The sequence below is a fragment of the Dipteris shenzhenensis genome, chromosome 17 (genome assembly GCF_047967505.1).
Source record: "Dipteris shenzhenensis isolate YYH24624 ecotype China chromosome 17, Dip_SZ_1.0, whole genome shotgun sequence".
Taxonomy (NCBI): domain Eukaryota; kingdom Viridiplantae; phylum Streptophyta; class Polypodiopsida; order Gleicheniales; family Dipteridaceae; genus Dipteris; species Dipteris shenzhenensis.
This window is the reverse complement of record NC_141612.1, coordinates 49,102,164-49,117,990: the sequence shown is the minus strand read 5'-3', so window position 1 is coordinate 49,117,990 and position 15,827 is coordinate 49,102,164. Positions and strand designations below refer to the sequence as shown.

The 15,827-nt window shown below is 43.2% G+C and overlaps 1 protein-coding gene across 10 annotated transcripts in view; it reads left to right on the top strand.

The window, feature by feature from the left end:
- Positions 1-442: 442 nt before the first annotated feature.
- The window catches only part of LOC147892227 (uncharacterized), a 49,678-nt gene continuing 34,293 nt past the window's right edge, over positions 443-15,827 (top strand). For 2 of the 10 annotated variants that reach the window (XR_015542467.1, XM_087388389.1), the window contains exons 1-7: positions 443-614; positions 758-1,401; positions 1,495-2,354; positions 2,489-2,570; positions 2,658-2,735; positions 3,132-3,196; positions 3,698-3,987. Coding sequence is in view for 9 of the 10 variants with exons in the window: in XM_087388389.1 (XP_087244515.1) it covers positions 1,508-2,354; positions 2,489-2,570; positions 2,658-2,735; positions 3,132-3,196; positions 3,698-3,987 (1,362 nt within the window). In the remaining variant the exon portion in view is untranslated. Of the gene's footprint in view, positions 644-757; positions 1,402-1,438; positions 2,355-2,488; positions 2,571-2,657; positions 2,736-3,131; positions 3,197-3,697; positions 3,988-15,827 lie in introns of all 10 variants that reach the window. The other 8 variants (XM_087388386.1, XM_087388383.1, XM_087388382.1 and 5 more) reach the window with 8 other exon arrangements.

Genomic DNA, 15,827 nt, shown 5'->3' with positions numbered 1-15,827 from the left:
AGTAATTGTGGAAGCCCCGTGGCGACAACCCGGTGGTAGGGCTATGTGCCTACTTGGGTGACGGCCCTCGTTGTTCGAATCCCAAGGGGGATAGGGCAGTGTTCACAGAAAACCTGCAAACTATATACAATGAACATGTAACATTTTCATTTTCACGTGTAACAAATATTTTCTCAATTTTGTAAAATCTACAAAATTTTAGGCAATTTAGTTATATTCTAAAAAGTGGGCAAATTCTCAAAAAAAACCTTCAAAATTTGAAACCCCAAGTTTTGTGATTTGTTGAGAAAAATGTTTTCTATGAACACTGGGATAGGGGCAGGGCAGTTAATTTAATATTCCATGAAATACAAAAGACTTGACAATTTGCACTCTGTAAAAAATGTGTGTATTAATAGAGTTTCTACAATGCACGGATTCATTGTGTGCCTTATATGCATTGCAAGTTTGAGGCAGGAAATTTGTGAAGTTGTGTTTGCTTTCCTTGAACGATGCCATCACACCTCGCGAACGTTGCAGATGTCTTTCGGATGATCTTCGTGATTGCATCCACTTCAGCCGGTGTTTGAGATTAATTGTGTGCATTCATGGACCATGATTTGTCGCTCCAGCAGGTGATGATCGTGCCCGATTCGGCAGATTTGTAAGGGATCCATTTCGTTTCATGTTTACAACTTTTGGCAGCTTAATTCCCACTGTCTCATCCGGAATGATTCCTAATTTGTTGTTGTTCTCCATGAATTTTGCTGGTGCACAGTCGTGGCTTTGAGCTTGCGGGATATTCCAGCGTCCATCTGGAACGTTTTTGCCTTAGTTCCTGCGATGGCAGAAGTGGAGACTTTGACACACCGGGAACTCTGATGGCTTCAAAGAGTGGACATGCCAAGAATGCGTATTAGCATGTACAACACAGATGCAAAATCTGCAGCCGTCCAGTGTCTGAATAAACGATTTGCGGGCAAAAATCTGAAGCTTGCTCGCATGCAAATTTTAAAACTGGAAAGGTAGCTCTTGTTTTGACACATGCGTTTGGCGTGCCGCATTGACCTCTCTATCATTTCATGCTCGTGTATTACTGGGACAGTGTCTTCAAGTGCTTCAGCTAATTCTGAATGGAAAAATACAGCACGAATCTTCCTTCCGATTCGGTTGGCCGATCCTAAAATGTTGCGGTTGGAGAGACCCGTGGTTTGATGCAGATTGTTGCCATCGCTTTTGGAATTTTTTAGTGGCAAGTGCGGCTGAGTCTTTGTGTCCCCGATTGGATATCGTCTCACACGTTGCTTGGTTCGCTCGGTTGCGCAATCAGAGCAAGCAGTCCGAATCAATCAGGGCAACACACGACGAATCGGGTCTGATTGCTTGAGACCATTACGATTATGCATTTAGAATACGATCACGGTATACTCTTTAACGTCTCTGTTTGCACATTCCACAGAGTTAAAATTTTCCAGAAGTCTCCTCTGAGCTAAGTTTTCGCATTCTACGCTACAGCCTTGCCAAGACAATGAGTCATCCCGCTAGGAGAACGCCAAGCCCTTTAAGCATACCGGATAATGATTCTGAGGGGGATTTGGGCTTGGACGCATCTTTAGGCTCGTGTACAAGCTATCGCAGATGCCCCTCGTTGAAAGCGGATTGCTTACGATCTCCAGTTGATCCTAAAATATGGGAGGGAGCATCTTATCGTGCAAGATTCGGGCTTGACATTGGTGGCACATTGTGCAAAGTAGTGTACTTTGAGCCTTTCGACTGCCTTGAATCATGCACGTCCTCAATCGATTTATGTTCAACCAGTGCTGCAGTGCTCGCTGAGTCATGGGGAGGAAAAATTGGAGAAACGGAAGACGTAGACACAGATGCCAAGCTTTCTGTGTCAAGGAGAGCGAATGCAAATGATGCGGTGCAAGAAGACAAGAATACGCTCCTCAGCTGCGAAGAATCAGAGCAGAAAACCCCACAGAGATTTTGTCAGTCAGAGGATTGTCTCTCAACGTTCAGGTTATTGCAAGGGGAGCAGGATGGAGAGGAGTTTGGCACCGCATCATCTACTGTACTTGACAAAGGGGAGAATTCTATTCAGAATTGTCCTTGCAGCTATCATGAAGGCAGATCTGAAAATAGCTCCAATGGTAGCAGCCAGGTGAGACAGCCTTCGATAGGAAGTGACGACCCTAGCAATACGAAATGTGACTGTACAAATGGCAAATTGGATACATGTACGGGTGAAGGTACAGTAGGAGGTGAACGTATGACTAAGGCGAAGCACTTAAATCAGGCTCACAAGATATGGGTTTCAAGCCATGATCCTGTCCTCCTACCTGGTCGTGGTACGCTTTACTTCAAGTGTTTTGGTATGCTTCCCTATCTTCCCTCATTTACAATCGACATTGAAACTGCATGAGTAAGATTCTGTCTTGGGATTGTTTGATTATGCTAGAACAAGATTACTACTACTTTCATTGATCACTTTTCTTGTTATACGCAGAGACATGGAGGATGGAGGAATTTTTGTTTCTCACAAAAGAGTACTCCTTAGTAACTGCTGGCAGGGCTCTTGGAGCAACTGGGTAGGTAGATTGCCTTAAACATGCAATGCTCACATTATCTAGCCAGCATTGAACGTTAAATTGGTGTGAAGGATTGTGACTATGCAGGGGGGGAGCTAGGAAGTTTGGTCATCAATTCCTTGAAATTGCTGGCTTGCAACTGAAGCGAGCCGATGAGCTTAGAAGGTTGGTTGCCATGTCTTAACACATATGCGTAGATTTCTTCCATACTGTCATTGACATCTTAGAATCATAGAAGTTGCTTGATATCATGCTTAGGTTTGTTTTGGGGAGAATGACATCATACTCAAGAAACACATCACAGAAAAGCTTAATATATGCTTAGGTTTGCTTTTGGAGGTTGGATTATTTATTGACCTTGTGATGCCTGCATTTGTAGTTTAGGTAGCCACTTCTTTTTTTTGAGCGGGGTAGGGGACATTTTAGAAGAATGCATGTATATGGAGATCAAATTATTTTGAATAGTCCTTTGCCATTTTGGTTGAAAACTTGCAGCCTGTGTGTTTTCATCCCAGAAAACAGCTTATATTATTTGCCCTTGTTTGGCTGCCTGAACTGAAGCTTGGTGCGAGGAATCGGCTTTCTCATGAGACATGCTCAGCATGAAAGTTTTGAATATCCGAAAGGTATGTATGATGATTTCATCCTAAGTTCAGAGAATCATACACTAGAATGCTGGGCTGGTCAGGTGCAGAGCAGCTCGTGCATTCTTGTGACATTGCTAGTGAGTCTGAGAATGTGAACTCTTGTTTAACAATTAGATGGAAACACAAGCTGGCTTGGGAATCTTTGCATTGAACCAGTCAATCTGGCAGTTAAATCTCTGGTTTCTCTCACAAGTAGCCTTGCTATGGTCACGGCCCAGGTGTTTGGAGCAATGATGTTAATTGTAAATTCTCGTATTTAAGAGTTGTATCTTGGCTAGCAAGAAGAGAGTGATGCTCATGATAAGCATTAATCTGACCTTTCAGGATTGTCACAAAGAGCTAAAGAGTATCATTGATTGGGTTGTGGTTGTTCATGCTGTTGAAGTTTTGAAAAGTCAACTTGGGTAAAGATTTTGAACAGAAATGCAGCACTGTGTTTTGCGGTGGTCCAATTTCTTTACTACTTTTGTATCATACCAGCAGGGTCTTTCCAGGGAGGAGTCATTCAACGACCTTTCAGGTCACCAGGGCATAGCAGTGACGACAGTGAGAATTTTTCAGAAGAAGGCAGTTTGCACTCTATTTGTCAGCTTGATGATGGCAGGCCTGGATTGGAAGAGACATGTTTGTCTAATGATAATCCTCATGAACCTAACAAGCTAGAAGATACAGTGGGAGGGAAGAAGATGAGAGCCATGGTTGTACCTCAGGGTCCTAATGAAAGTGGTGGATGGCATGAAGGCAATCGGAATTTGTACCCATATCTTGTGGTTAGTTGAATTTCAGTTGGCTCTTCCTCTTATTGTGAAAGAAAGTAGTGAATTTTCTGTTGTTCGTGTTAAGCCCACTACAGGTCCCAAAAGACTTTGCACATATGAAATACAATTTTTTGAATCTATACAACTCAAAATTCTGAAGCTGCCTGCACAGCCGGGAAATCTGCACTGAGGGATCTGCAATGGAAATCAACGGATACCATAAAAGTAGCCTTTGTGCTCTTCTGATATTCCCCAACCCACTCTGGATCTACCCAAGGCTAGCTACCTCCACTACAATAAGGCAGTTAAAGGGTGATGCAGTCTGAGTCCTCCTTCAGTTGCTTAAAACGGTTTAAGGGTTCACTGTTCTCCTAGCTTGAACAACTTGTAGCTCAAGCATCGTGTACTACTTTTGACTAGCGTCGATTCGTGGCCGCTGCCTCAAACGGTATCAATCTAGTGGAGCAGCAATGCCATTTGGGTGAGTATGCAGGGGTCTTCCTGGGCGGGTTTTGCTGGGGGGACTGTTCAAGTGGCTTTCGTTTTTCTCGGAGTCCTCCACTGGGTTGAGGTGGCACTTTCAGCCCCAACCTTGGATTTTTCTAGCACATAAACCCTAGTAGGTGATTTCAGAAGGGTTGGATCTTCAGAAATATTTTTGGGCAATGTACCCACCCATATCCCATGTTCGTCAAACACAGCTGTTCTCTTGGAAGAAGGGTCGATACTCAGATTCAACATCATCTCCCTACGATAAATGTTGAGATCCTTCCAACTTACCCGAAAGTTGGCAGTGAAATTACAGGTTTCTACTCGATCTATATTTTGATATTGATCTTGGAACCACTGTAAGTTGACTAAGTCCTTAGCTGGACCTTTATGATGGACCACATTACCCTTCTTAATCTTAAGGGTGAAGCATTTAGGGGCTAGGAAGAAGCCTTCTAGTATTTCGTGTTCCAGCTTCAGTTTCCCTAACTCAGACAGAGACACTTCCGAGGAGGGAAGTGGTTTGTCCAACACTGCAGAGTTGGCGTTGGTGTAGTAGCACCCTTCGCAGGATATATAGGGATACATATGTATCCGAGCATATGCTGTGATTGCTGCCAACATCTGTACCGCTGAGGAAGAACTGGCATCTCGTGCTTCCAAAAAATGCAGTATTGATGATGTCTCATCATCCCCATCCTTTCTTTCGAGTCTTTGAAGCTTTCCAATGTACGACGTCGGTCACCAGAACCTAAACCTGGCATGCCTACTAATTCCATCATATCCACATATCAATTCAAAATTCTGTTGAAAAACCAATCAAGTCAATCTTTAGATCTGCTAGCGGGTTTGGATGTAGAGAACGCAGCAACTCATTCAGGAAACAATCTGAAAATTTGTTGAGAAATTTGCGTCAACGTCTAGAAAGCTGGTCCTTATTACTACCTTTGCCCTTGCCCGCTTCATGCACGTAGATGAGATAAAAATGCATGCATGTTCCATTTCAGTCCAAATTAGAGGATACCCATGAGCAGGCTGCAGTCACATAGTATGTGATCATATGTCCATAGCACTAACCTTATAGAGTGCTATAAAGAAAAGGGTTAGATCCCCTAACCCTAACCCTAAATGGGTTTGTATATATTCTATTTTTTCAACTAAATCTAGTCTATAGTTAGTCATTTGTGGTGTGCTCTCTAGCTGTGCCCTCTTCTCCTCATCTCAACTCTTCTCCTCTTCCCTCTTCATATTTTGTCATGGTTCAGAGCATGGTTCTGCCTTCCGCTGAGGCGCCATCCACCTTGTGAGAGTGAGATAGAGATTGTGAGATTGAGAGTTCTCTTGAGTGATTGTGAGATCCTTCCCTTCACTTCCGTGGAGAGAATTCCGTTCATCTTAAGAAGATTTTCATTCATTGTGTGAGAGAGAGTTCTTTCGATTCATTGCTGAGAGAGAGAGAAAGAGAGATTTTCCATCAAGTTCTTCTTCTTCAAGAGAAAGAGAGAGAGAGAGTATTGAGAAAGGTTTTCATTGAGATAGAGAGCTAGTTCTGAGAGAGAGATAGGAGAGTCTATCTCAAGAAACAAGCTTCATATAGGACTGCCTCGACTCAACATGTGAAGATCCACGCTTTTCGAAAATGCAAATGTGTGCAATGCATGCAGAATTTGAATGCCGATTGGCCCTCCAATGGGGAAGAGCGCCCTCGTGAGAGTACTTGTTTCTTTTTCGACCTACATGCAAGGTAGGAGAGAGATGACGGATGAATGTAATGTGGTAGAAAGAATGCTACGTGAGATTCACAATGAAAGGGTGATACCCTTTCATTAATGTCCCTTGAGATCACTCAAGTTCCATCTTCCCATTTACACCTACCCTTAGCCTATGACCCATGCACCTACCATTCAATGCACTCTAATGCACCCTTTCCCTTTCCTATTGCCCCTAGGACCTAGACACGTGTGTGCACATCTTTATTAATAATCATTGGCCAATGTTACATAGTTTTGGCGGTACTATTTACACCGCTTGATCTATCATAAATACAAACATATAACCGCACCATCAAATTGGCGCCTAACAATAATAAAGTTCTAATGACTATTAATTAACTAAATAATCATTTCTCTTGTCATGACACTCCCTCCTGCTTGAATGAGCAGAAGTCCTCTTCTGGATTATTGCTTGTCTCTTCCTCTTATGTGCACTTTCTCTTGTTACTTCTGCCATTGCATCGCCTCTTTGTAATCTGCGAGTATCTGTGGAAAATCTGTAAAGAACTCTTCTTCCATCCATTGTGCATCACTAGCTGGCTGGTTTTTAAACTTCAGTAAATACATATATCTCTTCTTTCCACGAGTACTCTTCTCTTTATGGTATACGATCTGTTCCGGAGTAAGAACTTCAGTCCCATCTTCAAGTTCAGGTTCTTCTTGCTGCTGAGTATCCAAAAACGCAGAAGTATCGCCATGGTATCTCTTCAAATTGCTCACATGAAAGATGTTCTTCATACGCCAGTGGGCTGGTAACTTCAGCTCATACGCTTTGGATCCTTCTTCTGGATATAAAGCTGCTGAAATCTGAAATGGACCATAAAACTTCGGTGCTAGCTTGACATGTTTGGTACTTCCTCTCACTGACTTGATTCTTCTTTTATCAATCTTCAATAAAACCCAATCATCCTCCTTGTAATAAACTTCTTTTCTTTTTTTATTGGCTGCCTTGGATTGTTGAACCTGGGCCTTCTTAATATGTTCTTTTACCTGCTCAATAACCTGTGACATATCCTCAGCAAACTGGTCAGCAGCAAAAATTCGCTCCCCCAAGTGTGTTATTGGAGTGGGTAAACATTGCCCATAGATGATTTCAAATGGGGCTTTCTTGGTGGAAGTATGTACAGTGTTATTATAAGCAAACTCTAACATGGGTAAGAACTCTGGCCACCTTCTAGGTTGGTCATGGACATAAGCTCGAAGTAAAGTAATTATGGTTTGATTGGCATTCTCACTTTGTCCATCTCCTTGAGGATGGAAGGCTGTAGTAAATTTCAGTTTGGTTCCGAGATTCTCTAATAGAGCTGTCCAAAAGTTGCTAATGAAACGGCCATCATTATCGGATACAATGGATTTTGGTAACCCATGTAACCTGAAGATTTCCCTAATGAATAACCTTGCTGTTTCAGGAGCAGACAACTCTTTTTTACAGGGAATAAAATGAGCTTGTTTACTCAGCCTATCTATAACAGTGAAAATCTGTTCAAACTGACCAACCTTGGGGAAACCAGACACAAAATCCATTGTAATGTGTTCCCACCTTTCCGAAGGAATAGGCAAAGGCTGCAAAAGACCAGCAGTCTTACTTGTGTCAGATTTAATGCGCTGACATACGTCACATTGTTGAACAAAGGTCGAAACTTCTTTGCGAAGTTTAGGCCAATGGAAGTATCTCTCAATATTGTCAATGGTTCCTCTAATACCTCTATGTCCAGAATATGGACTCGCATGCAACTCACTCATGACTAGATACCGAAATGTTTTGGGTACACATATGGCACGTCCCAAAAATAAGTATCCATCCACGATGGAATAAGCCTCTAAATCCCCAACCTCATTACGTTGAATCTTCCCATAAATGTCAGCGAAGTCCTCATCTAAAGGATAAGCTTCAACCATTGCTCCTAATGATTTCTCCTTAATCACAGAAACGTGATTAACTTGGGGCCGTCTACTCAAAGCATCAGCTACTAAATTCTCCTTTCCCGGCTGATATTCGATATTTGGTTGCCCAAAGGATTGAATATATTCAGCCCATTTGATTTGTCTTGAAGAGACAATGGGTTGAGAGAACAAGTGCTTGATACTTTGATGGCCAGTCTTAATCTTGAAAGCAGAACCATATAAATAATGCTTCCATAACTTTAGAGCATGAATGACTGCCAATAACTCCTTCTCATACGTGATATATTTCAATTCAGCCCCTTGAAGTTTTCTACTCTCATAAGCAATGGGATGCCCTCCTTGCATCAACATTGCCCCAATCGAGGTACCACTTGCATCCGTACATACAACAAAGAACTCTTTGTCCATGTCCGGAAGTGTTAACACTGGTGCAGTCACTAATGTTCTCTTAAGCTCCTCAAAAGCTACTTGGTGAACCTCTCCCCACTCATACAAGGAATGCTTCTTCAACAAATCTGTTAGTGGGGAAGCAAGACGTGCAAAATTCTTAATGAATCTGCGATAATAACTACACATCCCTAGGAAGGATCTCAGCTCATGTAAGTTTTTGGGTATTGGCCATTCAATTATGGCCTTGACCTTTTTAGGGTCAACCCGAATTCCCTCGGCAGACACAATGTGTCCCAAATACTCTATTTCTGTCTTGAAGAACTCACTCTTCTTGATATTTAGGAACAATCGATCCTTCCTTAGGAGCTCCATCACCTTAGCAAGGTGATCCTTATGCTCTTCCTCATTCTGGCTGAACACTAAAATGTCATCAAAAAAGACTATGACAAATTTTCCCAAGTAGGGTCGCAAAACCCTTCTCATCAGCCTACTAAAAGTGGCTGGAGCATTAGTTAGGCCAAAAGGCATGACCAAAAACTCATAATGTCCAGTGAGAGTGCGAAAAGCTGTCTTATGTTCATGCCCAGCTTTCATACGAAGTTGATGATAACCAGATTTCAAATCCAATTTGCTAAAAACTTTAGCACCTTTAAGCATATCCAATAAATCATCCACTCTTGGAATCGGATACCGGTTCTTAATCGTAAGTTTATTCAAAGCACGGTAATCTATACACATACGATATGATTCATCCTTCTTCTTAACCAATAATACAGGTGCTCCAAATGGAGAACTGCTTGGTCGAATCAGGCCTTTTTGCAACAGATCTTCAATTTGTTTTTCTACCTCCTCATTTCTATCCTGTTCATCCTATATGGGGCTCTACATGGAGGGGAAGCTCCTGGCTCTAAGTCTATGGCATGATCATCTTCTCTCTCCATGGGCAATTCGAATGAGTCATCTCTTGAAAATCGATCCTCATAAGCTCTAAGGAACTCATTTCTCTTCCGATCTTCTTTTGAGATATGAAGATCTCGTGAATCCCGTATATACACAAGATTACAATCTACCCCTCTTTTTACCAATCTTTTGGCTTGGGTAGGAGTAATCAATGGAATTGTATACACGTCCCGATCCCCTACGATCCTTATGTTTTCATCCTTATGTACAAAGCAACAATGATGAGTATGAGGATGAATAGCAGGGTTAAAATCATACCGCCATGGTTTACCTAGTATCATGTCAACGTCTTGTAAAGGGGCTACTAGAAAATCCCTTCGATCTCTATATTTTTGTATACGAAAAGGAATATTTCGTACTATGGATGTGTCTTCTTCATTGTGTCCCCTAAAAGCTCCTGAAAGCGACATGTTTTTTATAGGTTCTGGTTTAAGATGGAGTAATTTTGCCAATCTATCACTTACTAAGTCATAATTACATCCATCATCTAGGAGAACCACTATTCTCTGTCCATTCACGAATCCGTACACCTTAAAAAGATCATGAGGCCCAAAGGTATTGGCTGAATGGACAGCATTCACTATTGGCTCAATAGTCACAGTAGATTTCGAGGGTGACAAGGTAGAAGCCTCACCCTCCTGCTTGGATGCCTTGGCTTTCCCTTTTATTGAATTCGTCTTGGCAATCTTAGCCAAGAGAACGGGACACTTATGCCATACGTGCCTTGGCTTATGTTTCTTACAACCGAAACATTTTCCTTCCTTAATCAACATCCTCTTCTCTTCGTCAGTCATAGAAGGAAATGGCACCCATCGAGGACGTGATTGGCTGTTCACATTCCTTACAAGAGCTTTACCCTTCCCTTTATTATTCTTAAACCGGTTTGGTTTCCTAAAAGTGGGTATATTATTGGTCTTAGATGATGACCCATACTCCTTATTGAAGGGTTTACGAGGATTCAATTTTCTCTCGGCTATTTCAGCCAGCTTAGTGAGGTCCTTAAGCGTGGTCGGGTTAAACATTTCAACCTCGTACCTTACTTTTGGGCTTAAAGCTGCTAAATACTTCTTTCTCCTATCTTCCTCACTCTTTTCGGGTAACTCTAGAGAGAGTTTCCAAAATCTGGCTGTAAAATCTGCATTACTCTCATTATCGAACTGCCTAAACCTCTCCCAACGAAAGGTTAGGTTCTCTTCATGCCTCGGTGGCATGAAAGTGGTTTTTAGTTGCTCCACAAATTTAGCCCATTCATGAATAGGCTCTTTTCCTGTTTGTGACAAGGACCACCACATTAGAGCATCCTTCTGCAGATGCAATGTGGCAAGAGCAAGCTTCTCTTGCTCGGTCTTGTCTTGATGGGCAAAGTATAGCTCAAAATGACGAATCCAATTGAGGATTTTGTCAGCCTCCCTTGCCCCATCATATTTGGGGAACTCAATTCTCTCTCGCGGTTGGAATTTGGACGTCTTAGAAGGGTTACTCAACTCTTCATCCCCGAAGTTTAAAGTCCTCTTAGTCCCTAATCTTGTCATAATGGACTGCTCAATCATATTGCTAAGCTGGAAAACCAGCTTATCAACAGGAGTCTCCTCTCTTCCTCTTGCACTTGGATTAGAATCCATGTGTATTGGGTTTTGAGTTAAAGGCGTGAACTCATCACCTTGTTCTTGGCTGGTCTCATTTCTTCTTTCATTACGAAAGGAGAACTCCCTATCAGTAGGTTCTTGAAGGAGAGACTGCTGTAAATCTATTTGTGGGTTATCATACTCAAGATGTGTATAACTCTCACCTAATCCATCCTCTTCAAGAGGGGGTGAAGGTGTTCTTTCTCTCTCTCCTTGGGGTAATGAAGGAAAAGGAATAAGTTCATTGTTATATGTCCCTTCCCCTTCCATTCTTTCCTTTTATTAATACAAGAGAGAAAATGTCTTGCTGTAATTTCAAAAAAGAAGGTTTATTTTACAGCAAACTTCAAGTGTTGTAGAGGTGGTGGTACTTATCCGACTCCCGCTTCGTTTGTGTTGAGAAGACACTTAAAATGACCTCCTTTCCCTTCTCTTTGAAGCTTTTCTTCTTGTATTTCTGCTGTAAACTGGTACGCTCCGTTTGGGCTACTTGTTTTGAGCGGATTGGAGCTCTAGATACCGTTATAGGGGTTACTTGATGGGTGGATCACTCCCTTAAAATCTTATTCCGATCCGACTTCCGGTTGGGTAGAACGGGAATCCCTTTTTCTCACGGTTTAAGGGTACATTCACATTGGGGGGGGGGGGGCAAAAGAGAACACCCCGTTCGCCGTTCGCCGTTGAAGGCCAAAATTTTTCCAAAAAAAACCCCTTGTCTCAGAACCTCGAGATCGGTCGATCGTGATCCTTTTCCGCCAACCTCTCTTGCGACTTCCGTCGTTCACAACTGTCGCCCTCTTCTCGTCCCGCTCGTGGATCGTCGCCGCTCTGATACCAAATGTGAAGATCCACGCTTTTCGAAAATGCAAATGTGTGCAATGCATGCAGAATTTGAATGCCGATTGGCCCTCCAATGGGGAAGAGCGCCCTCGTGAGAGTACTTGTTTCTTTTTCGACCTACATGCAAGGTAGGAGAGAGATGACGGATGAATGCAATGTGGTAGAAAGAATGCTACGTGAGATTCACAATGAAAGGGTGATACCCTTTCATTAATGTCCCTTGAGATCACTCAAGTTCCATCTTCCCGTTTACACCTACCCTTAGCCTATGACCCATGCACCTACCATTCAATGCACTCTAATGCACCCTTTCCCTTTCCTATTGCCCCTAGGACCTAGACACGTGTGTGCACATCTTTATTAATAATCATTGGCCAATGTTACATAGTTTTGGCGGTACTATTTACACCGCTTGATCTATCATAAATACAAACATATAACCGCACCATCAAATTGGCGCCTAACAATAATAAAGTTCTAATGACTATTAATTAACTAAATAATCATTTCTCTTGTCATGACACAACAAAAGGCGCTATCGGACTGCAATCTCAAAGCAGCTGCCTCTTCGATAGTCTATAATAACTAGACTGTAAAGACGCTCTACCAACATCAACTCCAAAGCTCTACAAGCACCGAGCGAGCATCAGTATCAACGAACGACTGAGCCATCCTGCAAGGCATCAACGAACGACTAAGCCATCTCCATCGACGTGGAATCGGGCGACTTCTTCGACCAACGACGCCTTCTACATAGCCTTCAACGCTCATGACTTCCACTCCAACTTCACGGGCTGCTATGCTCCAGCAAGCTTCTAGCAACTCTGATTACTGCTGACCAAAGCTCCGCCTCCATATATGTCGCCACCAACGTAGAAGCAGCTCCCACAATAGCGCTGACGAACGACCACGACCAACAGCTCTTTTTCATAGCTTCCTCATAGCCCGGCTCAGGATCTACAGCAAGCCGCCGCCAACAGCAACGCCATGGCAACGGGCAACTCCAGTCTCCTTCGCCTCCACAATGCCCAGACTCTCCACAGCCTTGGCCGCCCCAAGCTTACAGCCCATCTAGATCTGATTGTTCGGCTTCTCCACGATAGTGCTCCCAACAACGAGCCAGGCTCCTAGCCCATCTATGCCAAAGCTCACCCACTGCTTCCAAACGTGCAACAGCGATCTCCAGGAGCACCACTTGCAAAGCTGCGCTCTCCAACGAGTTGTGACTCCATCATCAAGGCAACCGACGAAACGGCTTCGACGAAAGACTCCAGACGGAATCTGAAGATCCGAACGGAATCTCTTCAGATTTCGGTGACACGAATCACCACGTGTCTCTTATCCTCAAGACTTGTCTCTCTCTAACCCACCATCTGCCACGTGGCAGATAAGGTTGGGTCTCCTAACTATGGTTAGGTAACTGTGGACTAGTTAAGTGGATTGGTTAGGTTAGGCTCAGTTTAGCCAATGGTCAGATTTTTGCCACGTGGCAACCCTCACCTGATCTGCCACATCACCCTTATCTAACACGTAAGCATGCCACGTCATCCTGCCAGCTCATCAATCACGTCATCATTGCCACGTCATCTGCTGACATCATCATTAGTGCCACCTCATCAATCCAGTCAGCATTGACCTCTGCAGGCACACATAGTGCTCCATAGTCACTTCATGTGACCACTCCTGCCACCTCAGCACAAGGCTTCTCAGGCACACCTCTTGCTAGGCACTGTGCCACCTCACACTGCATGTGACCCATAGTGACACATCATCATTAAGCACCATTTGCACTCCTTTTGTCCCTCCACCTAGATCAAGTCGTATCTCTTCATCCAAGAAGAATTTGAGGGCGCTCCAAAAAGGAAAGTCGCTCGTTTTTTGGTGCTCTACGCGCACGTCACATCACGCGCATATTTCGGCGCAAGTTACACTCACATTTTAGCCTTGCCGACAAAACCACTTCCTTCACGCATATTTGCCTCTACATGGACGCATCTGACCCATCACTTAAAAAGAACAAAAGAAAAGGAATTATTTGATGTTCTTTCATCGATCGACGGTTGGTATAGATCTAGATCAGAGTAGACTAGATCGCCATAGAGGGGACCCTTTGAATTACCCCAAGTTGCCAATCTAAGCCATGCCCGAAATTCCCGACTAGTACCTACTCGGAGTCAATCCATATGCTCACATATGGTTTCACATCATTACATTACCTGAAACCTTACGTTCATCAGTTCAGTGAGCAGACTTCAGAGTTCAGAGGTATTGCAGATTGTTTCAGTGGGCAGATAGCATTTGATTTCACACACATGCCACCATTGTAAAGCCTATTCGGCTATTTCACGGCATCGTGCACATCATTTCAGCCTTGTAAAGCCTCTTGGCTATTCCCGGCATCATTGCCACAAGCTGTGTAATACAGATCAAATTTTATATAATGCAGTTCTATCTTCACCGACGGTACAGAGATTTCACTTGGCATAGTCAGTGTATTTGTAGTTGATTCATACAGAGATTTTCATGACACTTTTGAGTACATTTCTTGCACCATGTCTACGACTAGCAACCTCAATCTGGAGGCATCTGCTAAGTTAGACAACTCCAATTACGGTACATGGAAATATCGAATGGAGACCATTCTTGTACTTCAGGACAAATGGGAGTATGTCGATGGGTCTACACCTAGACCATTGGCCGATCCCGCCACAAGTAGCTCTACTCCATCTGTTGTCAAACGGGATCTACAGCGGCATCTACAGCTATACAAATAGTTTCCGCACTAGTAGCAGATCTTGCCATTGCCCGAGCTCAAGCATAATGGGATAAGAAAGACAAGTACGCCTATCATCTGATCAAGCAGAATGTGCAAGATGTCATGCTAGGACAGCTCAACACAGTCAAGACATCAAAAGAAGCATGGGATATGTTCACAGCTCTCTACGAGTCCAAGAACACATCCAGGATTCTCACCCTGAGAAACCAGATCAACCAGAGTTTCTGCAACAACAGTGAAACCAGTCATGCTTATGTACTCCGCATAAAAGACTACAACAATCAACTTGCAGCAGCAGGAGAGACTATGAACCCCGTAGAAATGGTTCAAGTTATTTTGAATGGACTAGGAGAGGGATACGAGAATCTAGTCCAGAGTATTGCCATCCAACGGCAAATTTCGACACTGGAAGAACTTCAGTCAATTCTACTTGGTGAAGAACTCTCCTTTTAATGAGGTGCCCCCTTGTCTTTACTATTTGAGCCTTGTGGGACCTGATTTTTACACTTTTCTCCCCAGTATTGGGTCCTTTTTGCACTTTCTTAGGTCCTACACATGGCACAAACAAATTCCAACACTTTAACCCATTAAAGGTTAAAGTCAACTTTCTTTGACCGTAGTCAATCTGATAAAGACTCCTCTTTATTTCTTGGGAGAAATACCAATTGGTGACAGTTGGAGGTTACATTTATGATAAGGGAGCCCTTCATAGTAGCCTCTGTCTTCCTGCCTTGGTGATGCCATACTCTCTAACCTCGTCCACGGTCCAAGTAAGTGATAATTTGAAATGAGATATTTGTGCAGGGGTCGTGTTATGCAGCATGTGGTAATGTGACAATACCAACATGTGCCCCCATGGAAGTGAAGGACTGATGTTGGAGTTGAGTTGATTATTATCTTAGTCTGCCCAATATCTCATGTACCGACTGACACAAAGAGCCCTTGGAGCTACCAAGTAGCTCCATAGACCAGCAGATGTATTTGAGATCAAGATATTGCCAATGACATAGAGCAATATGGACAAGCATCTCTGCCAGTGCTGATTCCCATCCTCCTAGTGATTCTACTAAAGAAGCCAGCTCGTTGACATTAACC